Raw genomic sequence first — 27,264 nt, 5'->3', positions numbered from 1 at the left:
ACTGCGCAGGCCGGAAACCGGCAGGCGGCGAAGATGGCGGACAACAGCGGTCGTTCCGGCAAGAGCTGCGGGACCGGCGCCGGGAAGGGGGCGGTGTCCGCTGAGCAGGTGAGAATCCGGGAATGCCAAGAAGAGTATCTCCCGCAGAGCCCGGAGTCAGTGCGCGAAAGGGAGGGGTCTGTTGCTTGTACAGGCCTTTGCTCCAATCCTCATGGCCACTCAAAGAGGGGAGGGTCCTTGGAGAAGCTAGGTGAGCTCCGGAGGAGAGAGTGGGCGGGTGGCTTGGTGAAAGCTCGACATTGTCTGGGATGGTAGGTAAAACCGGAGTAAGGGAAAGCCCTGGTTTGTAGGGCCTGGGAGGATGTACAGATCTGAGGGAAGATAGGTCGTCAAGGAATTGCCCCACCTCTCCTTTGCACCCCCAAACAGGGTATGGTCGGGCAAGGCAGTCATAACGAATCGCAGGAGCTTAGTTAACGGGCTGCTTTCGTAGTCTGTTTTGTGACCCTGGAACCACGTTGACAGTCGCCGTCACTCTGCAGAGCCACGTGACACATATTCGAACAGTTTAGTGTTCAATACTATTTTGATTCTGGAGTCTTTACTAGATTGAATTTCCTGATAGACCAGAAACCCTTTCTGATAGGAATTTGCATTTCTCCCAGTACCTAACATTGGGAAATGTTTGATAAATTAGCCAGAGAGCCTTCTGTAACTAGGAACTGTAGTTTGATAATAGTGGAACTAGTGTTTAATCAGTATGAGAAGAAACATTCACAGTAGAAATGAAAACAAACAACAACGTGCACACTATAGAATGAATTAATCAAAGGCATAAGGTTGCAATTTAAACTTGGCTATTTTAAGTACAAGTTCATTCATTAGTTATTTGTTGACGGTGTACAACAGGCAAAGATGTCTGTATAAAGATTTTTATAACTGCTCCTGCCATCCAAGAACTCATAGCCTGGCAAGGAAAATAAAACATGCAAAAGTTATATGAGACAGAAGACCAATGTCTGAAGAGAGGTGTAAAGTGCTGTGGGATTTGGGGGAGGGGAAAAGAGAAAGGGAAGAAGGAATGAAATACTTTTTTTTTAATGAGAGAAATTATGGGTTTACAGAAAAGTTGGCATGAAATAAAGAATTCCCATACACCACCCCACCGTGGACACCTTGCACTGGTGTGGAACATATATTACAATGGATAATAGCAGGTTTTAATAATTATACTATTAAAGTCCATAGTTTAACTCAGGGTTCACTGTGTAGTGTAATTCCATGGATTTTTGTTTTAAATTTTTACTGGTAACATATGTGCAATCTAACGTTTCCCCTTTTAATCACATTAGGATATGTATTTCATTGCTGTTAATTGCATTCACAATGTTCTGCTACCATCACCACCATCCATTACCAAAACATTTCCATCATTTCAAGTAGGAACCCTGTACATTTTAAGCCTTAACTTCCTATTCCCTATCCCCACCCATCCCTGGTAACCTATATTCTAGATTCTGACTCTATGACTTTGCTTATTCTAATTGTTTCAAAACAGTGAGATCATACAATATTTGTCTTTTTGTATCTGGCTTATTTCACTCAACATGATGTCTTCAAGGTTCATCCATGTTGTCACATGTATCAGGACTTCATTCCTTTTTACTGCTGGATAATGTTCCATTATATATAATATACCGCATTTTATTTATTCATTCATCAATTGATGGACACTTGGATTGCTTCCATATTTTGGCAATTGTGAATAATGCCACCTTGAATATCGGTGTGCAAAAAACCTAATATATTTTGAGGGACTCTGATGTGCCAGGAATTTTGCTGGGTGCAGGGAAACATAAACAAAATAGTCCTTGTTTTCTCAAATGAGAAAAGACAAACTGAACAGTACAAATTTACAGTGTGCCACACAGTCCGTCTTTTGGGACATCTAGGGGAGGAACCCATGACTAAGCAGGAGGTTGTGGAATTTGGGAGGTAGGTGGGAAAGGGAACTTTGGTATGGTGGGTATAGCTAAGAGCATAAAAACAAGTGCACTGGGTCAGACAGACCTGAGTTTGAATCCCATTTCTACTCTTTACTATAGATATGACCACCAATGAGTTACTTCTTAGTCTTCCCCATCTGTAAAAACATAATAATAGTACCTACCTTATCCCTGTATTTTGCAAACTATGTAAGACGATGCACATAAAGTATCCTTGAACAGTGATTAGAACATAATATGTGCTCAATAAATGCTACTTGATTATCTTTGTTTTTTAGCTGTCTCTCAAGATGTCTTTGTTGGATAGTAATGTAATAGGGAATGTAAAAGGACAGACAAGTTTGGGGGAAAAGATGAGTTTATTTCTCAGTGGAGACTGAGGAGTTGTGATGTTGAGTTCTGAAGCTGCTCCTTGTTAACATTCTCTGTCTTTGTTCCAGTGAGAATACTGGGTAAAAAATAGATTTATTTCTACAGCAAGTTTGAGCCACATGTCCCTTACAAACAAAATGAAAGCAAGTAATACATTGTGCTAGGCACTTCACTTGTTTTATCTTCTGTTATTTAATGTTGCCATTTGAAGTAGGTTATATTATCCTCCTGACATTTGCATTTCAGAGGATTTAGGAGAGTTGGGGTAAAAAGTCAATTGACATGAATTACCACTGGTCACTTTTGCTAAATCACAAGGTATAAATTAGAAACACATGTGCTCCTTAATACTAAAGAAGTAAGTTGGGCGGAGGTCTTAGAAGACTTGGAATGCATGGCAAAAAACTTGGGAATATATGGTAAGCAGTGAAGGACCCAGAGAAGGATATATGTTATACTGTTGATCTTTTTGCCCTATTACATAATATAAAACATGTCCATAGTAGAAAATATAAGAATAAATATAAAGAAAGGAAAAGGAAATAAGTTGCTCATAATCCTACTGTCTGAATATAACTATTCTTACCATTTGGGGGTATGTCTTTTGAGAGTTTTCCCCTCTTATGTTTTTGTATATATGTGTTGGAAGGCAAGGGAGGGCATATGTTTGTTTGTTTTGGAATATAAGGGTTATACTGTACATACTGTCTTGTTGTAATCTACTTTTTAAGCCTAATATAATTGTGAACATTTTATGTCAGTCAGGTTTAGGAAGATTAAATTAGCAGTAATGTTTGTAGAATGGATTGAATGGGGAGATTCCAAAACTAGGTAGATCATTTAGAAGACTATTGCAGTAGTTCAGACAAGAGGTAATGCAGGCCTGAGCTAGGGTGATGTCAGTGAGCCCAAGAGAAATTGCTGAAGTAGTCACAGCAACTTTGGAACTTGATGGAATAAGGGTGTGTTCAAAGGTGAAGCCATGGTTTCCCCACCTGGGTGGCTAGCGTGGTATCATTAGCAGAAATATGGGAGACGAGAAGAGGAACAGTATGGGTAAAAGTATGTTCAGTAGACTCAACTTTAAATGTACTGAGCTTAAAATATCCATAGGACATATAGGTGTTCTGTAATAATAGCAGCTACCATTTATTGACAACTTATTATGTACTGGATATTGACTTAATTCTTAATGTAATTACATAATTAATCCTCACAACCTTTCTATAAAGCAGATATTATCTCTATTTTATTGACAACTTAGATTCAGAAAAGAAAATAATTGCTTATGGTCAGATTTAAAAAAAAAATTTTTTTTTATTCATTAAAGAAAAAAGAAATTAACACAACATTTAGAAATCATTCCATTCTACATATGCAATCAGTAATTCTTAACATCACATAGATGCATGATCATCACTTCTCAGTACATTTGCATCGATCTAGGAAAAGAACTAGCAAAACAACAGAAAAAGATATAGAATGTTAATATAGAGAAAAAATAAAAATAATAATAATAGTAAAAAAGAAAAAGACACAAACAAACAAACAAACAGACAAACAAAATAAAAACTTATAACTCAGATGCAACCTCATTCAGTGTTCTAGCATGATTACCTTACAATTAGGTATTATTGTGCTGTCCATTTTTGAGTTTTTGTATCTAGTCCTGTTGCACAGTCTGTATCCCTTCAGCTCCAATTACCCATTATCTTACACTGTTTCTAAGTCCTGTTGGTCTCTGTTACCAATGACAAATTCCAAGTTTATTCTCGAATGTCGGTTCACATCAGTGGGACCATACAGTATTTGTCCTGTAGTTTTTGGCTAGACTCACTCAGCATAATGTTCTCTAGGTCCATCCATGTTATTACATGCTTCATAAGTTTATTCTGTCTTAAAGCTGCATAATATTCCATCGTATGTATATACCACAGTTTGTTTAGCCACTCGTCTGTTGATGGACATTTTGGCTGTTTCCATCTCTTTGCAATTGTAAGTAACGCTGTTATAAACATTGGTGTGCAAATGTCCGTCTGTGTCCTTGCCCCTAAGTCCTCTGAGTAGATACCTAGCAATGGTATTGCTGGGTCATATGGCAATTCTATATTCAGCTTTTTGAGGAACCGCCAAACTGCCTTCCACAGTGGTTGCACCATTTGACATTCCCACCAACAGTGGATAAGTGTGCCTCTTTCTCCGCATCCTTTCCAGCACTTGTCATTTTCTGTTTTGTTGATAATGGCCATTCTGGTGGGTGTGAGATGATATCTCATTGTGGTTTTGATTTGCATTTCTCTAATGGCCAGGGACATTGAGCATCTCTTCATGTGTCTTTTGGCCATTTGTATTTCCTCTTCTGAGAGGTGTCTGTTCAAGTCTTTTTCCCATTTTGTAATTGGGTTGGCTGTCTTTTTGTTGAGATGTACAATCTCTTTATAAATTCTGGATACTAGACCTTTATCTGATATGTCGTTTCCAAATATTGTCTCCCATTGAGTAGGCTGTCTTTCTACTTTCTTGATGAAGTTCTTTGATGCACAAAAGTGTTTAATTTTGAGAAGCTCCCATTTATTTATTTATTTCTTCAGTGCTCTTGCTTTAGGTTTAAGGTCCATAAAACCGCCTCCAATTGTAAGTTTTATAAGATATCTCCCTACATTTTCCTCTAACTGTTTTATGGTCTTAGACCTAATGTTTAGATCTTTGATCCATTTTGAGTTAACTTTTGTATAAGGTGTGAGATACGGGTCTTCTTTCATTCTTTTGCATATGAATATCCAGTTCTCTAGGCACCATTTATTGAAAAGACTGTTCTGTCTCAGGTGAATTGGCTTGACTGCCTTATCAAAGATCAAATGTCCATAGATGAGAGGGTCTATTTCTGAGCACTCTATTCGATTCCATTGGTCGATGTATCTATCTTTATGCCAATACCATGCTGTTTTGACCACTGTGGCTTCATAATATGCCTTAAAGTCCGGCAGCGTGAGATCTCCAGCTTCGTTTTTTTCCTCAAGATACTTTTAGCAATTCGGGGCACCCTGCCCTTTCAGATAAATTTGCTTATTGGTTTTTCTATTTCTGAAAAATAAGTTGTTGGGATTTTGATTGGTATTGCATTGAATCTGTAAATCAATTTAGGTAGGATTGACATCTTAACTATATTTAGTCTTCCAATCCATGAACACGGTATGCCCTTCCATCTATTTAGGTCTTCTGTGATTAATTTAGCAGTTTTTGTAGTTTTCTTTGTATAGGTTTTTTGTCTCTTTTTTTTTTTCTTAATTAACGGAAAAAAAAGAAATTAACACAACATTTAGAAATCATACCATTCTACATATGCAATCAGTAATTCTTAACATCATCACATAGATGCATGATCATCGTTTGTTAGTACATTTGCATCGGTTTAGAGGAACTAGCAACACAACAGAAAAAGATATAGAATGTTAATATAGAGAAAAGAAATAAAAGTAATAATAATAGTAAAAGAAAAACAAACCCTATAGCTTGGATGCAGCTTCATTCAGTGTTTTAACATGATTACTTTACACTTAGGTATTACTGTGCTGTCCATTTTTGAGTTTTTGTATCTAATCCTGTTGCACAGTCTGTATCCCTTCAGCTCCAATTACCCATTATCTTACCCTGTTTCTAACTCCTGCTGGACTCTGTTACCAATGACATATTCCAAGTTTATTCTCGAATGTCCATTCACATCAGTGGGACCATATAGTATTTGTCCTTTAGTCTTTGGCTGGACTCACTCAGCATAATGTTCTCTAGGTCCATCCATGTTATTACATGCTTCATAAGTTTATTCTGTCTTAAAGCTGCTAAATATTCCATCGTATGTATATGCCACAGTTTGTTTAGCCATTCTTCTGTTGATGGACATTTTGGCTGTTTCCATCTCTTTGCAATTGTAAATAACGCTGCTATAAACATTGGTGTGCAAATGTCCGTTTGTGTCTTTGCCCTTAAGTCCTTTGAGTAGATACCTAGCAATGGTATTGCTGGGTCATATGGCAATTCTATATTCAGCTTTTTGAGGAACCGCCAAACTGCCTTCCACAGTGGTTGCACCCTTTGACATTCCCACCAACAGTGGATAAGTGTGCCTCTTTCTCCGCATCCTCTCCAGCACTTGTCATTTTCTGTTTTGTTGATAATGGCCATTCTGGTGGGTGTGGGATGATATCTCATTGTGGTTTTGATTTGCATTTCTCTAATGGCCAGGGACATTGAGCATCTCTTCATGTGCCTCTTGGCCATCTGTATTTCCTCTTATGGTAGGTATCTGTTCAAGTCTTTTTCCCATTTTGTAATTGGGTTGGCTGTCTTTTTGTTGTTGAGTTGAACAATCTCTTTATAAATTCTGGATACTAGACCTTTATCTGATATGTCATTTCCAAATATTGTCTCCCATTGTGTAGGCTGTCTTTCTACTTTCTTGATGAAGTTCTTTGATGCACAAAAGTGTTTAATTTTGAGGAGCTCCCATTTATTTATTTCCTTCTTCAGTGCTCTTGCTTTAGGTTTAAGGTCCATAAAACCGCCTCCAATTGTAAGTTTTATAAGATATCTCCCTACATTTTCCTCTAACTGTTTTATGGTCTTAGACCTAATGTTTAGATCTTTGATCCATTTTGAGTTAACTTTTGTATAAGGTGTGAGATACGGGTCTTCTTTCATTCTTTTGCATATGAATATCCAGTTCTCTAGGCACCATTTATTGAAGAGACTGTTCTGTCCCAGGTGATTTGGCTTGACTGCCTTATCAAAGATCAAATGTCCATAGATAAGAGGGTCTATTTCTGAGCACTCTATTCGATTCCATTGGTCGATGTATCTATCTTTATGCCAATACCATGCTGTTTTGACCACTGTGGCTTCATAATATGCCTTAAAGTCCGGCAGCGCGAGACCTCCAGCTTCGTTTTTTTTCCTCAAGATGTTTTTAGCAATTTGCGGCAACCTGCCTTTCCAGATAAATTTGCTTATTGGTTTTTCTATTTCTGAAAAATAAGTTGTTGGGATTTTGATTGGTATTGCATTGAATCTGTAGATCAGTTTAGGTAGGATTGACATCTTAATTATATTTAGTCTTCCAATCCATGAACACGGTATGCCCTTCCATCTATTTAGGTCTTCTGTGATTTCTTTTAGCAGTTTTTTGTAGTTTTCTTTATATGGGTTTTTTGTCTCTTTAGTTAAATTTATTCCTAGGTATTTTATTCTTTTAGTTGCAATTGTAAATGGGATTCGTTTCTTGATTTCCCCCTCAGCTTGTTCATTACTAGTGTATAGAAATGCTACAGATTTTTGAATGTTGATCTTGTAACCTGCTACTTTGCTGTACTCATTTATTAGCTCTAGTAGTTTTGTTGTGGATTTTTCCGGGTTTTCGACGTATAGTATCATATCGTCTGCAAACAGTGATAGTTTTACTTCTTCCTTTCCAATTTTGATGCCTTGTATTTCTTTTTCTTGTCTAATTGCTCTGGCTAGAACCTCCAACATGATGTTGAATAACAGTGGTGATAGTGGACATCCTTGTCTTGTTCCTGATCTTAGGGGGAAAGTTTTTAATTTTTCCCCATTGAGGATGATATTAGCTGTGGGTTTTTCATATATTCCCTCTATCATTTTAAGGTAGTTCCCTTGTATTCCTATCTTTTGAAGTGTTTTCAACAGGAAAGGATGTTGAATCTTGTCAAATGCCTTCTCTGCATCAATTGAGATGATCATGTGATTTTTCTGCTTTGATTTGTTGATATGGTGTATTATATTAATTGATTTTCTTATGTTGAACCATCCTTGCATACCTGGGATGAATCCTACTTGGTCATGATGTATAATTCTTTTAATGTGTTGTTGGATTCGATTTGCTAGAATTTTGTTGATGATTTTTGCATCTATATTCATTAGAGAGATTGGTCTGTAGTTTTCTTTTTTTTGTAATATCTTTGCCTGGTTTTGGTATGAAAGTGATGTTGGCTTCATAGAATGAATTAGGTAGCTTTCCCTCCACTTTGATTTTTTTGAAGAGTTTGAGAAGAGTTGGTACTAATTCTTTCTGTAATGTTTGATAAAATTCACATGTGAAGCCGTCTAGTCCTGGACTTTTCCTTTTAGGAAGCTTTTGAATGACTGATTCAATTTCTTTACTTGTGATTGGTTTGTTGAGGTCATCTATTTCTTCTTGAGTCAAAGTTGGTTGTTCATGTCTTTCCAGGAACCCGTCCATTTCATCTAAATTGTTGTATTTATTAGCATAAAGTTGTTCATAGTATCCTGTTATTACCTCCTTTATTTCTGTGAGGTCAGTGGTTATGTCTCTTCTTCCATTTCTGATCTTATTTATTTGCATCCTCTCTCTTCTTCTTTTTGTCAATCTTGCTAAGGGCCCATCAGTCTTATTGATTTTCTCATAGAACCAACTTCTGGTCTTATTGATTTTCTCTATTGTTTTCATGTTTTCAATTTCATTTATTTCTGCTCTAATCTTTGTTATTTCTTTCCTTTTGCTTGCTTTGGGGTTAGTTTGCTGTTCTTTCTCCAGTTCTTCCAAGTGGACAGTTAATTCCTGAATTTTTGCCATTTCTTCTTTTCTGATATAGGCATTTAGGACAATAAATTTCCCTCTTAGCACTGCCTTTGCTGCGTCCCATAGGTTTTGATATGTTGTGGTTTCGTTTTCATTCGCCTTGAGGTATTTACTAATTTCTCTTGCAATTTCTTCTTTGACCCATTCGTTGTTTAAGAGTGTGTTGTTGAGCCTCCACGTATTTGTGAATTTTCTGGCACTCCGCCTATTATTGATTTCCAATTTCATTCCTTTATGATCCGAGAAAGTGTTGTGTATGATTTCAATCTTTTTAAATTTGTTGAGACTTGCTTTGTGACCCAGCATATGGTCTATCTTTGAGAATGATCCATGAGCACTTGAGAAAAAGGTGTATCCTTATGGTTAGATTTTAAAGCCACTTCTGTCTGACTCCAAAGCTCCTTCTCATAAATTGTACATATGGATCCAGAATTTCTGAGATGGCCTGGGTTTGGAGGCAGTTAGCATAAAGGCAGTCATTGAAATTATACAAATTGCTAAGAATACCATTTGAAATAGTGTGTAATAAAGGGAGAAGCATCAAAATGCTATGAAGAATCATAAGATCTATCGTTACTGAAGAGGTGAGAGAGAAAGAATGGCAGAAAGGAGAAAGAAGGGTTCAGATAGATAGAACCAGGGAACCGAAGGGTCTTACAAACCAAAAAGGGGAGCAGAGGACCTACAATATATCAGGCACTTGATCTATTATCTCAATTTAATTTTCATTGTTGCCCTAAGCAGTGGTTCTCAACCTGCTTATTCAGTGGACATTTTGCAATGTCTGGAGACATACTTGGTTGTCACAAATAGAAGGGTTGCAACCGACTTTTACTGGGTAGAGGCCAGGGATGCTGCCACACATTCTGCAATGGACAGGGCAGCCCCCATGACAAAACATTTTCCAGTCTAAAATGTCAGTAGTGCTGAGGTCAAGAAACCCTATGGTAATTAGCTAAGTTTCATCAGTGTGAAAACCAAAAGAGGTAAGTTGGTCATATAGCAAGTAAATGGCAAAACTGGAATTTGAATCCAGATCATACCCAAGTTTAGGCTCTTTCGGCCATACCAGGCTGGCATTTAAAAGAGGGGAGTTTTAAGAAGCAGATTAAAGACTGAGAAAAGGGTGTTGGATATTGCAGTTAGGTAGGAGGCCTTTCATGATCTTTGAATGGATAGTTTAATAACCAATAATAGTTTTTATAATATATATATTTTTAACTTTTTTTATTGTATAGTATAACATATATACAAAGCAAAGAAATAAGAAAGCAATAGTTTTCAAAGCACGCTTCAAAAAGTGGTTACTGGACGGGGAGAAATTCAACTTCCCTTAGTTGAATTCTTGATATTCTCACAAGCAGTGTGGACAGCCAAAGCTATAGACTGAGCCCCCAGTCTTGGGGTTTGTTCATATGAAACTTAACCCCACAAAGGGTAGGTCAAATCTACTTAAAATTTTGGCCTAAGACATATTATGAAGTCACATTGGTCAAAACAGCGTGGTACTGGCATAAAGATAGATATATTGACCAATGGAATCGAATAGAGTGCTCAGATATAGACCCTCTCATCTGTGGACATTTGATCTTTGATAAGGCAGTCAAGCCAACTCATTTGGGACAGAACAGTCTCTTCAATAAATGGTGCCTAGAGAACTGGATATCCTTATGCAAAAGAATGAAAGAGGACCCGTATCTCACACCCTATACAAAAATTAACTCAAAATGGATCAAAGATCTAAGCATTAGGTCTAAGACCATAAAACAGAGGAAAGTGTAAGGAGATATATTATAAATCTTATAATTGGAGGCGGTTTTATGGACCTTACACCTAAAGTAAGAGCACTGAAGAAAGAAAGAAATAAATGGGAGCTCCTCAAAATTAAACACTTTTGTGCATCAAAGAACTTCATCAAGAAAGTAGAAAGACAGCCTACTCAATGGGAGACAATATTTGGAAACGACATATCAGATAAAGGTCTAGTATCCAGAATTTATAAAGAGATTGTTCAACTCAACAACAAAAAGACAGCCAACCCAATTACAAAATGGGAAAAAGACTTGAACAGATACCTACCATAAGAGGAAATACAGATGGCCAAGAGGCACATGAAGAGATGCTCAATGTCCCTGGCCATTAGAGAAATGCAAATCAAAACCACAATGAGATATCATCCCACACCCACCAGAATGGCCATTATCAACAAAACAGAAAATGACAAGTGCTGGAGAGGATGCGGAGAAAGAGGCACACTTATCCACTGTTGGTGGGAATGTCAAAGGGTGCAACCACTGTGGAAGGCAGTTTGGCGGTTCCTCAAAAAGCTGAATATAGAATTGCCATATGACCCAGCAATACCATTGCTAGGTATCTACTCAAAGGACTTAAGGGCAAAGACACAAACGGACATTTGCACACCAATGTTTATAGCAGCGTTATTTACAATTGCAAAGAGATGGAAACAGCCAAAATGTCCATCAACAGAAGAATGGCTAAACAAACTGTGGCATATACATACGATGGAATATTTAGCAGCTTTAAGACAGAATAAACTTATGAAGCATGTAATAACATGGATGGACCTAGAGAACATTATGCTGAGTGAGTCCAGCCAAAGACTAAAGGACAAATACTATATGGTCCCACTGATGTGAATGGACATTCGAGAATAAACTTGGAATATGTCATTGGTATCAGAGACCATCAGGAGATAGAAATAGGGTAAGATCTTGGATAATTGGAGCTGAAGAGATACAGACTGTGCAACAGGACTGGATACAAAAACTCAGAAATGGACAGCACAATACTACCTAAATGTAATGTAATTATGTTAAAACACTGGATGAAGCTGCATGTGAGAATGATAGAGGGAGGAGGGTTGGGGACATAAATGAAATCAGAATGAAAGATAGATATTAAAGATCGAGATGGTATAATCTAGGAATGCCTAGAGTGTATAATAATAGTGAAATGTACAGTGTACAAATTTTAAAAATGTTTTTGCATGAGGAAGAACAAAGGAATGTCATTATTGCAGGGTGCTGAAAATAGATGATAATTAATACTTTAAAATGTCACCTTATGTGTGAGACTAAAGTAAAAAATGTTTATTTGTTACAAAATTTAGATTTTGACTAGAGTATTTCCTAATATAACTCGTGGATAGTTTGATTGAATGTCATAAGTATTTGGAATCTCAGGTTGGACATGAGATTTTGTTGGTTTGTCCAGGGTGATGCCCTGATGAATCCCAGAGTGATTTGATCAGTGACTGGAAAAATATTGCAAGCCCCCTTTGGGGAATGGTGAGAGCAGGGAGAAATTCAACTTTCCCAAGTTGAAATCTTGATATTCACACAAGCAGTGTGGACAACCAAAGCTATAGGCTGAGCCCCCAGTCTTGGGGTTTGTTCATATGAAACTTAACCCCACAAAGAATAGGTCAAGTCTACTTAAAATTTAGGCCTAAGAGTCACCCCCAAGAGAACCTCTTTTGTTACTCAGATGTGGCCTCTCTCTCCAGCCAACATGATGAGCAGTCTCACCACCCTCCCCCTCTCCGCGTGGGACATGACTCCCAGGGGTGTGGACCTTCCTGGCAATGTGGGACAGAAACCCTGTAGTGACCTGAGACTCAGCATCTAGGGATTGAGAAAAACCCTAGAATGAGCTGAGACTCAGCATCAAGGGATTGAGAAAACCTTCTCAACCAAAAAGGGGAAGACTGAACTGAGATGAAGTGTCAATGGCTGAGAGATTCCAAACAGAGTTGATCGAGAGGTTATCCTGGAGGTTATTCTTACGCATTAAGTAGGTATCACCTTGTTATTCAAGGTGTAGTGGAAAGGCTGGAGGGAACTGCCTGAAAATGTAGAGCTGTGTTCTAGTAGCCATGTTTCTTGAAGATGATTGTATAATGATATAACTTTTACAGTGTGACTCTGTGATTGTGAAAACCTTGTGTCTGATGCTCCTTTTATCTACCGTATCAACAGACGAGTACAACATATGGAATAAAAATAAATAATAGAGGGAACAAATGTTAAAATTAATTTAGTTTGAAATGCTAGTGATAAATGAAAGCGAGGGGTAAGAGGTATGTATAATCTTTTTTTTTCTGTTATCGTTTTATTTCTTTTTCTGTTTTCTGTTTATTTTTTTCTAAATCTATGCAAATGTTCTAAGAAATGATCAGTATGCAACTATGTGATGATATTAAGAATTACTGATTATATATGTAGAATGGAATGATATGTTAATACTTTTGTTTTTTTAATTAATAAATAAAAAAGAAAGAAAGAAAGGAAAAAACTCACAAAAGATAGGTCAAGCCTACTTAAAATTAGCTGTAAGAGTCACCCCTAAGAAAACCTCTTCTGTTGCTCAGATGTGGCCTCTCTCTCCAGCCAACTCAACAAGCAACTCATTGTCCTCCCCCTGTCTACGTGGGACATGACTCCCAGGGGTGTGGACCTTCCTGACAACGTGGGACAGAAATCCTAGAATGAGCTGAGACTCAGCATCAAGGGATTGAGTAAACCCCTAGAATGAGCTGAAACTCAGCATCAAGGGATTTAGAAAACCTTCTCGACCAAAAGGGGGAAGAGAGAAATGAGACAAAATCAAGTGTTAATGGCTGAGAGATTCCAGAGTCGAGAGGTTATCCTGGAGGTTATTCTTATGCATTAAATAGATACCATCTTGTTAGTCAGGATGTAATGGAGAGGCTGGAAGGAACTACCTGAAAATGTAGAGCTGTGTTCCAGTAGCCATGTTTCTTGAAGATGATTGTATAATTATATAGCTTTCACAATGAGACTCTGTGAATGTGAAAACCTTATGTCTGATGCTCCTTTTAGCTACTATATCAACAGAAGAGTAGAACATATGGAATAAAAATAAATAACGGGGAACAGATGTTAAAATAAATTCAGTTTGAAATAGTGGTAGGTAAAGGCGAGGGGTAAGGGGTATGGTACGTATAGTTTTTTTTTTCTTTCTATTATCGTTTTATTTCTTTTTCTGTTGTCTTTTTATTTCTTTTTCTAAATCGATGCAAATGTACTAAGAAATGATGAATATGCAACTATGTGATGATATTAAGAATTACTGATTGTATATGTAGAATGGAATGATTTCTAAATGTTTTGTTAATTTTTTTAATTAATAAAAAATAAATAAATAGTAGGGGGAACAAATATTAAAATAAATTTAGATTGAAATGCTAGTGATGAATGAAAGGGAGGGGTAAGGGTATGGTATGTGTGAATTTTTTTCTGTTGTCTTTTTATTTCTTTTTCTGAATTAATGCAAATGTTCTAAGAAAAATCATGATGATGAATATGCAACTATGTGATGATATTATGAATTACTGATTATATATGTAGAACGAAATGATCATAAGTTAAGAATGTTTGCTTTTGTTTGTTGTTATATTTTTAAAAAAGATTTAAAAATTAATTTTTTAAAAAAAGTGGTTACAGGATAGATCCCAGGGTTTGTCATGGGCAACCATACAATCCTCCCATATTTTTCTTTCTAGCTGCTCCAGAATACAGGAGGTTTGAGGGCTTAAATACTTTTTTTTATCATCATAATCGACTTTCTTTTTTTCCTTTTTTTTTTTTTGTGAACAATAACATATATTCAAAAAAGCTATAAATTTCCAAGCACAGCACCACAGTTAGTTGTAGAACATATTTCAGACTTTGACATGGGTTACAATTTCACAATTTTAGGTTTTTACTTCTAGCTGCTCTAAAATACTGGAGACTAAAAGAGATCAATTTAATGATTCAGCATTCATATTCATTTATTAAGTCCTATCTTCTGTGTATTATTCCACCATCATCTTTGATCTTTCCATACCTTTCTTTGGGGTTGTTTGGGCTATGGCGATTCTAAATTTTTTATATTGGAAGGGTCTCACTAATATGGGGTAGGGAGGTGGAACTATCTGATGTTCTGGAGAGACTGGCCTAGGTTTCAGGACTTGTCTGGACCAGGGACCCATCTGGAGGTTGTAGGTTTCTGGAAAGTTACTCTAGTGCATGAAACCCTTGTGGAATCTTATAAATTGCCCTGGGTGTTCTTTAGGATTGGCTGGAATGGTCCTGGTTGGGGGTTGGCAGATTATGATAGGTAGCAAGGTCTACCTGAAGCTTGTGTAAGAGCAACCTCCAGAGGAGCCTCTTGACTCTATTTGAACTCTCTCTGCTGCTGATACATTATTAATTATACTTCTTTTCCCCCTTTTGGTCAGGATGGAATTGTTGACCCCACAGTACCAGGTCTGGATTCATTCCTGGGAGTCCTCTCCCACATCATAAGGAAGACTTTCACCCCTGGATATCAGGTCCCATGTAGGGAGGAGGGCAATGATTTCACTTACAGAATTGGGCTTAGAGAGATTGAGGCCACATCTGAACAACAACAGAGGTCCTCCAGAAGTAACTCTTAGGTATGCCTATAGGTAATCTAAGCTTCTATGCTACCTGCATAAGCTTCACAAGGATAAGCTTCATGATTGAGGACGTGGCCTATTGACACAGTATCAGGGGATTCCCTGATAGTGGTTTGACACAGTATCAGGGGATTCCCTGATAGTGGTTTGACACAGTATCAGGGGATTCCCTGATAATAAGGTTTAATAGTTCCATAGTCTTTCTCCCCTCCCTCAGGCGACTTTGACAATACTTTTTGATTATTTGGTTAATATACTTTAGGATGTTTCCAGGCATTACAATAATCTATACAGGATTAAAGGACCTCTTTCTCATTCTGTGCTCTCTGTATTTCAGTTGTTCAGATGAGCTGTATTGATAGGTTGAATTAGATTAGGCACTACAGAAAATTTCAGTTCCAGATCACGTAAACCTTTCTTCCATAGGTCTCAGAGTATGTGTGGTTCTAACTGTCTTCCTTACCCCTTTGTTCTCAGTTACTTTAACCCCAACCTGTTCAGCTTCATTTTAATCTCTAAATATCAGGTTATATATATAAAACAGCCTCTCAAAATCCAGAAATAATAATCGCCATTCTGGACCTAATGTGTCTGCTCTAAAAGCTTACAGTCTAGGCCCCTGTTTTCTTATAAGCATTTTTTAAAGGTGACTATACCATTGTTTTTTTGTTTCTGGGTTATTTTGTCTCACCAAATATCCCATATGTTCATTTGTATCATTGCATGCCTCACAACATTGTTCCTTTTTGTATCAGCACAGCCTTCCTTCATAAGTATACACCATCATTTGCCATTCTACTTTTCTGACAGTGCATCCTTCAGCCATCTGCATTCATCGGGCATCATGTAGAGGGCCCAAAGTCCACAGTCCACCAGCATCCTCAATTTTAGATAATTTCATTGTCCCAAGAGACAGAATAACCAATAAACACACCCTCACCAAATAGGAGATGTAAACCTCCTCTTAACTCTTGTCCCTCACGCCACTACCTCTGCTGTTGCTGTGGTAGTGCCGATGGTTTCCTTTTGAACATAGCTCGCAATAGCAGTTTTCCCCCTGTACTCTGGCCTTAAACACTCTTTATACAAGAATCATATCGTTGAAGTAATTCTTACAAGAACTCATTCATATTTATAGTGTGAGTCAGTGGGATACATAGGTTTGTACCACCCCTTTCATCTTGTTCATTTTCAATATGGTAATATTACTTCTAGACCCACTAGAGAATCACCTTCACTCCTATCTATTCCCTAACATTGGAGTTCAACCTCATTAGCTAACCTCATTAGTTCACCCATCTCTAGCTTCTATGTATTTCTGAGTCCCTTGTATTCTGTGTTATAAGCCTCTGATTATACCTTTATGCTGGTCATAAAAGTGGAATCATACAGTATCTGTCCTTTTGTGTCTGGCTAATTTCGCTCAGCATCATGTCCTCAAGGCTCATCCATGCCATGTGCTTCAGGACATCATTTTGTCTTACTGCTGCATACTATTTCATTGTATATTATGTGTACCACATTTTGTTGATCCACTCATCTGTTGATGGGCATTTGGTTTGTTTCCATCTTTTGGCCATTGTGAATAATGCTGCTATGAACATAGGTGTGCAAATGTCTGTTTGTGTCATTGCTTTCAGCTTTTCTGTGTATAAACCAAGTAGTGCTATTGCTGGTCATAGGGCAGCTTGGTATTTAGTTTCCTAAGGAACCACCAAACAGTATTCCATAGTGGCTGCACCATTGTACATTCCCACCAGCAGTGCATAAGTGTCCCAGTTTCTCCGCATCCTCTCCAACATTTATTGTTTCCTGATTGTTTAACAGCAGCCCTTCTTATAGGTGTGAGGTGGTATCTCATTATAGTCTTGATCTGCGTTTCCCTTATAGCCATTGAAAATGAGCATCTCTTTATGTGCTTTTGAGCCATCTGTATTTGCTCTTCAGAAAAATGCCTGTTCATATCTTTAGCCCATTTTATAATTTGGTTGTTCGTTCTTTTGTTGTTGAGTTGTATGATTTCTTTGTATATATAGGAAATCAAACCGTTGTCCGATATGTGATTTCCAAATATTTTGTCCTATTGAGTTGGCTGCCTCTTCACCTTTTTTCATAGGAGTTGGGAAATTTTCAGTGATAATTTCCTCCATTAGTTTTTCTCCTCCTTTTCTCTTCTCTTCTCTTTCTGGGACACCCACAATACATATATTCCTGTGCTTCATATTGTCTCAATTCCCTGAGTCCCTGCTCATATTTTTCCATTTTTTCCCCTATAGTTTCTTTTTCTTGTCGGATTTCAGATGTTCCGTCCTCCAGTTCACTGATCCTATCTTCTGCCTCTCGAAATCTACCATTGTAGGTTTCCATTCTTTTTCATCTCTTCTACTGTCCCTTTCATTCCCATAAGTTCTGTGATTTGTTTTTTCAGACTTTCCATTTCTTCTTTTTGTTCATTCCTTGCCTTCTTTATATCCTCCCTCAATTCATTGATTTGGTTTTTGATGCAGTTTTCCATGTCTGTTCGTATATTCTGAATTAATTGTTTCAGCTCCTGTATCTCATTTGAATTGTTGGTTTGTTCCTTTGACTGGGCCATATCTTTAATTTTCCTTGTGTGATTTGTTATATTTTGCTGGTGTCTAGACATTTAATTACCTTACCTAGTTTATTCTGGAGGTTGCTTTCACTTCTTTTACCTAGGGTTTTCTTGCTGGATGAATTTGTTGTCTATCTGTTCTTTGACATTCAGTCAGCTTTTTCTGGACCTTAGCTTAGGTTTTGTTTAACAGAGGAGAATTTTTCAGTTCTTGTTTTCTTGTTTCTTGCCCTGCTTGTATGATGCCTTTCCCCCCCACACTTAGGAGGGTCTACATAGGTATTATAGACCCCAGCCGGATTTTCCCAGACCAAACTGACCTTCTGTCAGGGGGAAAGAGTCACCTGTGTCAGTTTTCCCTGAAGGTGAGACCAGCAGGTTGAAAGACTTTCCTGTGAAGTCTCTGGACTCTGTTTTTCTTATCCTGCCCAGTATGTGGCGCTTGTCTGTCTGTGGATCCCACCAGCATAAGATGATGTGGTACCTGTAACTTCGGCAGACTCTCCCTGCTGGGGGCGTGGTGGAGACGGAGGAGAGGTTGTAGGCTGGTTTTAATAGCTTCAAATTACTAAGCCCTGGTCCAGCTGGTCCAGACTGGGGTACGCTGTGTGTCCAGTCACTGATGTGGCTCCAGGAGCTTTTCTGTACTGTTCTGGTTATTTAATAGCTGTTCTGGAGGACGAACTAAAATGCACACATTGCTAAGCCGCCATTTTGGTCCCTCCCTCTTCACCTTTTTGACAAAGTCTTTTGAGGTACAGAAGCATTTGATTTTGAGGAGTTCAACATTTATCTATTTTTTCTTTTGTTGCTTGTGCTTTAGGTGTAAAGTTTAGGAAGCCACCTCCTATTACTAGGTCTTGAAGATGTTTCCCTACATTTTATTCTGCAAGCTTTCTGGTGTTCTTATATTTAGTTGTTTGATCCACTTTGAGTTAATTTTTGTGTAGGGTGTAAGGTAGGGGTCCTTTTTCATTCTCTTGGCTATTGATATCCAGTTCTTCCATGCCCAATTATTGAAAAGACTATTTTGTCCCAGTTCAGAGGATGTGGGACCCTTGTCAAAAATCAGTTGAAAGCAGTTCAGACAACCAAAGCTATAAACTGAGCCCCCAATCTTGGTGTTTGTTCATATGAAACTTAACCCCACAAAAGATAGGTCAAGCCTACTTAAAATCAGGCCTAAGAGTCACCCCCAAGAGAACCTCTTTTGTTGCTCAGATGTGGCCTCTCTCGCCAGCCAACACAACAAGCAAACTCACTGCCCTTTCCTGTCTATGTGGGACATGACTCCCAGGGGTGTGGACCTTCCTGACAACCTGGGACAGAAATCCTAGAAAGAGCTGAGACTCAGCATCAAGGGATTCAGAAAACCCCTAGAATAAGCTGAGACTCAGCATCAAATGATTTAGAAAACCTTCTCGACCAAAAGGGGGAAGAGAGAAATGAGACAAAATCAAGTGTCAATGGCTGAGAGATTCCAAACGGAGTTGAGAGGTTATCCTGGAGGTTATTCTTAAACATTAAATAGATATCACCTTGTTAGTCAAGATGTAATGGAGAGGTTGGAAGGAACTGCCTGAAAATGTAGAGCTGTGTACCAGTAGCCATGTTTCTTGAAAATGATTGTATAATGATATAGCTTTCACAATGTGACTATGTGATTGTGAAAATCTTGTGTCTGATGCTCCTTTTATCTACCTTATCAACAGACGAGTAAAACATATGGAATAAAAATAAATAGTAGGAGGAACAAATGTTAAGATAAATTTAGTTTGAAACGCTAGTGATCAATGAAAGGGAGAGGTAAGGGGTATAGTAGTATGAATTTTTTTCTGTTGTCTTTTTATTTCTTTTTCTGAATTAATGCAGATATTCTAAGAAATGATCATGATGATTGAATATGCAACTATGTAATGATATTGTGAATTACTGATTATATATGTAGAATGGAATGATCATATGTTAAGAATGTTTGTGTTCCTTTCTTGTCATATTTTTAAAAAAATTTTTAAATTAATAAAAAAAATTTTAAAGAAATCATTTGACCATAGATATGGTGATTATTTCTGCACTCTCGACTCAAACATTGGTCAATGCTTCTACTTTTGAGCCAGTACCATGCTGTTTTGACCATTGTGGTTTTATAATAGGTTTTAAAGTCAGGAAGTATTAATCTTTCTACTTTGTTCTTCTTTTTTAGGATGCTTTTAGCTATTTAGGGTCTCTTTCCTTTCCAGATGAATTGGTAATTAGCTTTTCCAAATCTTCAAAGTAGGTTGTTGGAATTTTGATTGGTACTGTGTTGAATCTGTAGATCAATTTGGGCAGAACTGACATCTTAACTGTGTTTAGCTCTCCTATCCATGAGCAGGGAATGTCTTTCCACCTATTTAGATCTCCTTTGATTTCTTTTAGCAATGTTATGTTGTTTCCTTTACATCCATCTTTAAATTCATTCGTAGATACTTGATTCTTTTAGTTGCTATTTTGAATGGAATTTTTTCCTTAATTCATGCCTCAGCTAGGTCATTGCTTATGTATAGAAATGTTACTGATATTTGCACATTAATTTTATATTGTGCCACCTTGCTGAATTTATTAGCTCAAGTAACTTTGCTGTAGATTTCTCAGGATCTTCCAAATATAATATCATTATCATCTGCAAACAATGAGAGTTTTACTTCCTTTCTAATTTGGATGCCTTTTATTTCTTTGTTCTGCCTAATTGCTCTAGCTAAAACTTCTAGTATAATGTTGAATAATAGTGGTGAACAGTGGGCATCCTTATCTTGTACCTGATTTTAGGGGAAGGCTTTCAGTCTCTCTCCATTGGGTACAGTGCTGGCTGTTGGTTTTTCATATATTCCCTTTATCATATTGAGGTAGTTACCTTTGACTCCTATCTTTTGGAGTATTTTTATCACAAAAGGATGCTGAGTTTTGTCAGCATCAATCGAGATGATCAAGTGCTTTTTCCCTTTTGATTTGTTAATGTGCTATTATGTTAATTGATTTTCTTGTGTTGAACCATCCTTGCATTCCTGGTATAACCCCCACTGGGTCATGGTGTATAATTCTTTTATTGTGCTGTTGGAGTCAGTTTGCTAATATTTTATTGAGAATTTTTGCCTCTATGTTCATTAGGTAGATTGGCCTGTAATTTTCCTTTCTAATAGCATCTTTACCCAGTTTTGGTATTAAAATGATAGTAGCTTCATAAAATAAGTGAGGCAGAATTCTTTTTTCCTCAATTTTTTGGAAAAGTTTGAGAAGGATTGATGTTAGTTCGTTCTGGAATGTTCGATAAAATTCCCCTCTGAAGTCATCTGGCCCTGGGCTTTTCTTTGTAGGAAGATTTTTGATGACTGATTGAATCTCTTTACTTGTGATTGGTTTGTTGAGATCTTCTATTTCTTCCTGAGTCATTGAAGCTTGTTTGTGTGTCTCCAGGAAGTTGTCCATTTCATCCAAGTTGTCTGGTTTGTTGGTGTATAGATGTTCATAATATCCTCCTTCTTTTTCTCTTACGGTGTCTTTACATTTAAAGTCTACTTTGTTTGATATTAGTACAGCTACTCCTCCTTTCTTTTGGTTACAACTTGTGTGGAAGATCTTTTCCATCCTTTTACTTTCAATCTATTTGTATTCTTGTATCTGAGATGAGTGTCTCTTGTAAGCAGTGTATGACTGGATTATGTTTCTTAATCCATTCTGCCAGTCTGTATCTTTTAATCAGTAAGTTTAGTCCATTAACATTCAAAGTTATTACTGAAAAGGCGTTTCTTGATTCCACCATCTTATCTTTTTTATTTGTCAGATCTATATATTCTTTTCCCTCTTTCTCTTTGTATTCTTTAAATTACCCTTAGTGGTACTCTTCAGTTCTTTGCCCTCCTCCAGACCTCCCTATCCTGTCTTTTTTTTTTTTTTCAACTGGCAGAACTCCTTTTAGTATTTGTTGTAGGGTCGGTCTCTTGTTGATAAATTCTTTCAGGACTTCTTTGTCTGTGAAAACTTTTATCTCACCCTCAATTTTAAAGGACAATTTGGCTGGGTACAGAATTCTTGACTAGAAGTCTTTCTCTTTCAGGATCTTGAATATATCATACCACTGCCTTCTCAGCTCCAGGTCCTAGTTGAGTAGTCTGAACTCAGTCTTATTTGATTTCCCTTGTGTGTAGTAGATTGTTTTTCTCTTGCCACTTTCAGGATTTTCTGCTTCTCTTCAACATTCGATAGACTGATTAGTATGTGCGTTGGGGAAGGCCTATTTAGATTTATTCTGTTTGGAGTTCTTTGGGTTTCTTTGACTTATATATTTATGTCCTTTATGAGGGTTGAGAAGTTTCCCCCTATTATGTCCTCACCTACTCTTACTAGCCCTTTACTGCTCTCTTCTCCTTCTGGGACACAATGATCCTTATATTTGTGCACTTTGTTTTGTCTATCATTCCCCTGAGTTCCAATTCAATTTTTTCCATCTTTTTTTTTGCCATTTGCTTTTTGAGTCTTCAAAGTCAATTATCCTGTCCTCTATATTCCTTATTCTTTCTTCTGTTTTTTCAAATCTGGTGTTGTGTGTCTCTAGTGTGTTTTTTATTTGGTCAGCAGTCTTTTAATCTCTGTGATATTTGCTATTTTTCTATTTATTCTTTCAGATCCTTCTTTGTGCTCTTCTACTGTCTTCTTGATCTTCTTTATGTCATTTGCTATCCTGCTTATTTTATTAAGTAGAGTTGTATGAACATCTTTGATTAGTTGGTCCAAAGTCTGTCTCTCAGATGTTTTAATTTGGTCATTAGGCAGGGCTATATCTGTCTGCATTGTAATATGCTTAGTGATCTTCTGCTGTCTTCGTCATATGTAGATGTCTTGATTGATTTACTTTGGAGTTGATTTCTTTTAGTAGTCAAGGTCCCTTCCAACTCTAAAAATGATTAACACAAATAGTAAAAGCTACTATTAGGCTGTGGGGACATGTGCAATCATATCATTGCTGATACCATTGTAAATTGGTGTGGTCATCTTGGAGAGCTTTCTAGAAACATGCAATAAAAGCTTTTGATTTATTAATCTCATTCTTTGTAGAGGATGGAAAATGTCCATAAAATTTTTATACTATTTGTCCAAAAATATTTAACATAATGCTGTTTATTACAGAAAAAAAAAATGGAAACAGCCTAAATGTCTCAACCACTAACCACAAGGGAATTATTAAGCAGTTTTAAAAATATATCACAAGAGTGGGGCTGGGGATTGGAGAGATAATGCTTAATGGGTACAGAATTCCTATTTGGGGTGATGGAACAATTTTGGTAATGGATGGCGGTGATGGTAACACAACATTGTGAATGTAATTAACACTCCTGGTGTATAGTCTTCAAAGCAGCTAAAATGAGAAATTTTATTGTATATAGGTTACCATGATTTTTAAAAAATGGAACTGTACAGCGCAGAGAGTGAACCCTAATGTAAACTATGGGTTTTATTCAATACAGTTGTAATAATATTGGTTTATCAGTTGTAACAAATGTACTATGCTAATGTAGAATGTTAATAACAGGGAAAGGAAAACTGTGTGTGAGGGGGGTTTATATGGAAACTGTATTCTCCACATGATTTTTCTGTAAACCTACAACTGTTCTAATGAAGAAAGGTAGGGAAGGAGAGAGGGAGGAAGGGAAGGACAGAATATCTATCAATAGGGTGTAAATGCTATGTAGCACTTAAATGCTATGTAGCACTTAAAAATAAGAGAGCTATGTCTGTAAAAAACTGTGCATGCCAGTTATGATACTGTAAATAGGTCTTATATCTGTAAGAACCAAAGTTAATGTACATAGGTCTTACATCTGTAAGGACTAAAGTTATGTTAAAAAAAGATAAATAGTTGATGTTTTAATTTAATTGGTAAAAATTAATTTAATTTTTTGGTAAGGTTGTTTACGTGTAAGATAATGATTTAAAATGGTTGAAGGAACCAACACTAACATAACCATCCTTGCTCACCCCAGACAACTTTAGGAGATGAGGGAAAAGGAAGGAGAATTAGGTCTGGCCTTAGGGGAAAGCTATTGGAAGAGCTGTATTTTAAGTGGAGAATGTGGGACTAGAGCACAGCTTTTCTCATCTTCATTACCTGGCATTCCCTAGAGGTGGTAAGTTATGGTTGGTTTATTTTGCATTTAATTTAGGTTGTTGGTAACCACTGAGAGATATCGCCTCCTTTCAGTAAAGATGAGGTGGTTAGTCATCAAAACTAGGGCAGGGTTTTTGGCAGTGAGAATGGAGATAAAAATGGGGGTGAGACTATAAGGACACTTGGCAATGGGTTGAAGAGATGACCCTAATTGCTCTCAGCTAACTAGGAAGCCCGAGTGGGCACTTTTGAGTTTGCAGGAAAGTCCATAGTAGTAATAAATGTATTTTGCTGCTTACAAAGCCATTTCACACTCATTGGTTCACTTGATACAACAACCTTATGAAGTAGGTATTACTATTATTTGCATTTCACAAGTTAGAAAACTAAGGTTAAACTAATGATTTTCAGCTGGAGCAGCACACTAGGTTTATGTGGGGATCTTTTTGGAAATACTAAGGCCTTGGTTTCACTCCCTGATTCTGTAATTGTTCTGAGGCTACACTGTGTTTTAAAAATGTGCCCCAGAAAAAATAAAAAGTTCCCCAGGTGATTTTAATGTGTAGCCAGAGTTGAGAACTGTAGGGTTAAATGTCTGTCCGAGTTCATAGAGCCAGTAAGTGACAGAGGCAGAACTTGAAAGCTGGTCTTTTGTCTCCACAACCCATGTGTTTTTTTATTTATTCATCTCCACCCCACCCTTCACCCTTCCCTCCATACTTTTCATCTGATATTTCTTTCTAAACACAGTCATCAGAGCCCCATGCTAGAAGTGATGGTGGGATGATATTAGCACCCGGTCTGGCTTTCAGTGTTTTCATTCTCTTCTCAGTTCCTGGGGAAGAATTACTTCTCTGGGCTTTTACATATGCTATTTCTCTTGTGCTTCTTTTACACACTTCCTCTACTCCCTAATTCCTCATCCTTCAGCCTTCAGTTTAGGCCTTATCTCTTAGAAGCCTGTATCAGAGTTTGTAGGCTACAGAAACTGACTCCGGGCAATTTATGTTTAAAAAAAAAAAAGTGTGTAGTTCACGAAATTGAGCACAGTTCAAAGAAATGCTTAATAACTAGGTCACAGGAAGTTCAAGAATTAGGGCAGTTACAGGGATCTCAACAATAGGAAAAAGGATCATCTCTGTAGACCCACTAGATATCTTAGTTCTAACTGCCTTTTTTGAACCTGTTTTTCATCTCTCCAAGTTCCTGTAGAGGAACTATGGCATAGAATAGCTCACTGACTCAGTGATCAAGGAACAGGGGTCCTGTGAGTAGTAGCCCCACAGACCTTCACAGAGTTAAGGAGGAGCATTTCTCCAATGGAAGGAATGCTGGGCAGACCCAAACAAGAGTTATTCATTACAAAGCCTCTCCTGACAGGCCTCCTTACTTGCGCATCTAGGTGCTCCTGTATTTGCTCCAGTAATTCCCCACACCCATCACTCCATTATAAATGCCCATTCCCACCTGTGGGAAGCCAGGGGTCATATCTATTCTGTTATGCCCTCCATGCCTAGCAAGTATTTGATATATAGTAGGCCTTCAGTAAGTATTTGGTGCATAGAATTCCAGACAAACACTAAGTTAGAAATTTCAAACTGTTTTCTTCTTTTTTCAAAGTAAGTGTCCACTACTGCATCTTTGTAAAACCTTCTAGTCTATCTGCTATCTTGAGCCTCTCCTATTTCCACTGTCCCCTCTCTCACTTCTTATCACTTTCTTAGGTAATTGCTGGCTTCAACCGCCTTCGGCAGGAACAGCGAGGCCTGGCATCCAAAGCTGCTGAGCTGGAAATGGAATTGAATGAGCACAGGTGAGGAAGTTGGGGAGGGGCAGGCAATAGATGATGGACAGGCCATTTTGTGAGGTGTGTTGCAAAGAGGACGGGATCCTTAGATCTGCCTCTTTGCCTCCTACCCCAGTCTAGTCATTGATACACTGAAGGAGGTAGATGAAACCCGCAAGTGCTACCGCATGGTTGGAGGGGTGCTGGTGGAGCGGACTGTCAAAGAGGTGCTGCCTGCCTTGGAGAACAACAAGGAGCAGGTGAGCAAGAATCCCTGAGTAAAAGTTTTAAGCAACAGAGAGGTAAGGAAAGCCTGTGTGAAACTTGTGTTGAAGACAGGATAAAGAGCCTAAATTTCTTTGGACAAGAGGTTATATGCCTCTTTCCATCTGTGACTTACTTGATTTGGGGATTAGGCCAGCATTTCTCAATGTGGTCCTTGGATACCTTTATGAAAATCACATGTAGTACTAATTTAAAATACAGTTCCTGAACCCTCTCCTGGACCCACTGAATAGAACATTTGGGGGTGGAACCCATTATGTAGCATTTTTTGTAATAAGTAGCCCAGGTGATTCCTATGTACCTAAAGTATGTAAACCCCTGCATTTGAGAAGGGAATGATTTTATTGTCTGGGCTCCACTATTATACTATTTATTAGTATTAATACTAATACTGTGCATATGAGATTAGAGATGTCATCTTTTCTTTACTTCCCCCCAACTGTAGTTCATACCGGTTGGGGAAGGAAATCCTGAAACCCATATATAATCCCTGTCTTTTTTGCCCTTTAGATCCAGAAGATTATCGAGACACTAACACAGCAGCTTCAGGCAAAGGGAAAAGAACTAAATGAATTCCGGGAAAAGCACAACATTCGTCTCATGGGGGAAGATGAGAAGCCAGCAACCAAGGAAAACTCAGAAGGGGCAGGAGCTAAGTCCAGCTCAGCTGGAGTATTGGTCTCCTAGGGACCAAAGCTTTTGCAGTTTTTTCTACCCTGAATCCCACTTCTTCTAATTTCTTTGTCATTATTATTATTGTTGTTATTTTCTCTGCTATTATAATAATTTTTTGTTAATTAAATGTTTTGGTCATAATGCTTAGCTCTAGTCTGAAGTTTTCAATATTAAGGGTACAAATTATTTGAGGCAGGGACCTGCATATGACTTGTGGTTTAAGTTTCCATCAGGTTAATGGCTCACAATATCAAAGTAGGACCCATACTTTATCCTTTCCCTTACAAATGAAGATGCAACCACTTATTTATAACCCTCCCCCC

The 27,264-nt window shown here is 37.6% G+C and overlaps 1 protein-coding gene across 1 annotated transcript; it reads left to right on the top strand.

Moving 5' to 3' along the window:
• On the top strand, positions 1-27,088 carry PFDN2 (prefoldin subunit 2). The gene is made up of 4 exons (XM_077156667.1): positions 1-108; positions 25,920-26,008; positions 26,118-26,241; positions 26,777-27,088. Exons 1-4 carry the CDS (start codon positions 34-36, stop codon positions 26,951-26,953), a joined length of 465 nt encoding a protein of 154 aa, XP_077012782.1. The 5' UTR covers positions 1-33; the 3' UTR covers positions 26,954-27,088.
• The last annotated feature ends 176 nt before the right edge of the window (positions 27,089-27,264 follow it).

The sequence above is a fragment of the Tamandua tetradactyla genome, chromosome 4, assembly GCF_023851605.1.
Source record: "Tamandua tetradactyla isolate mTamTet1 chromosome 4, mTamTet1.pri, whole genome shotgun sequence".
NCBI lineage: Eukaryota > Metazoa > Chordata > Mammalia > Pilosa > Myrmecophagidae > Tamandua > Tamandua tetradactyla.
Note: the sequence above shows the minus strand (reverse complement) of the source record. Positions and strands in the feature narration are given on the sequence as shown.

Excerpts from the sequence above, each read along its gene's own strand:
- PFDN2 (XM_077156667.1), top strand. The coding sequence starts at position 34 with ATGGCGGACAACAGCGGTCGTTCCGGCAAGAGCTGCGGGACCGGCGCC. Across the intron at positions 26,009-26,117 it reads ATGGAATTGAATGAGCACAG|TCTAGTCATTGATACACTGA; the intron begins GTGAGGAAGTTG and ends CTCCTACCCCAG. Across the intron at positions 26,242-26,776 it reads TGGAGAACAACAAGGAGCAG|ATCCAGAAGATTATCGAGAC; the intron begins GTGAGCAAGAAT and ends TTTGCCCTTTAG.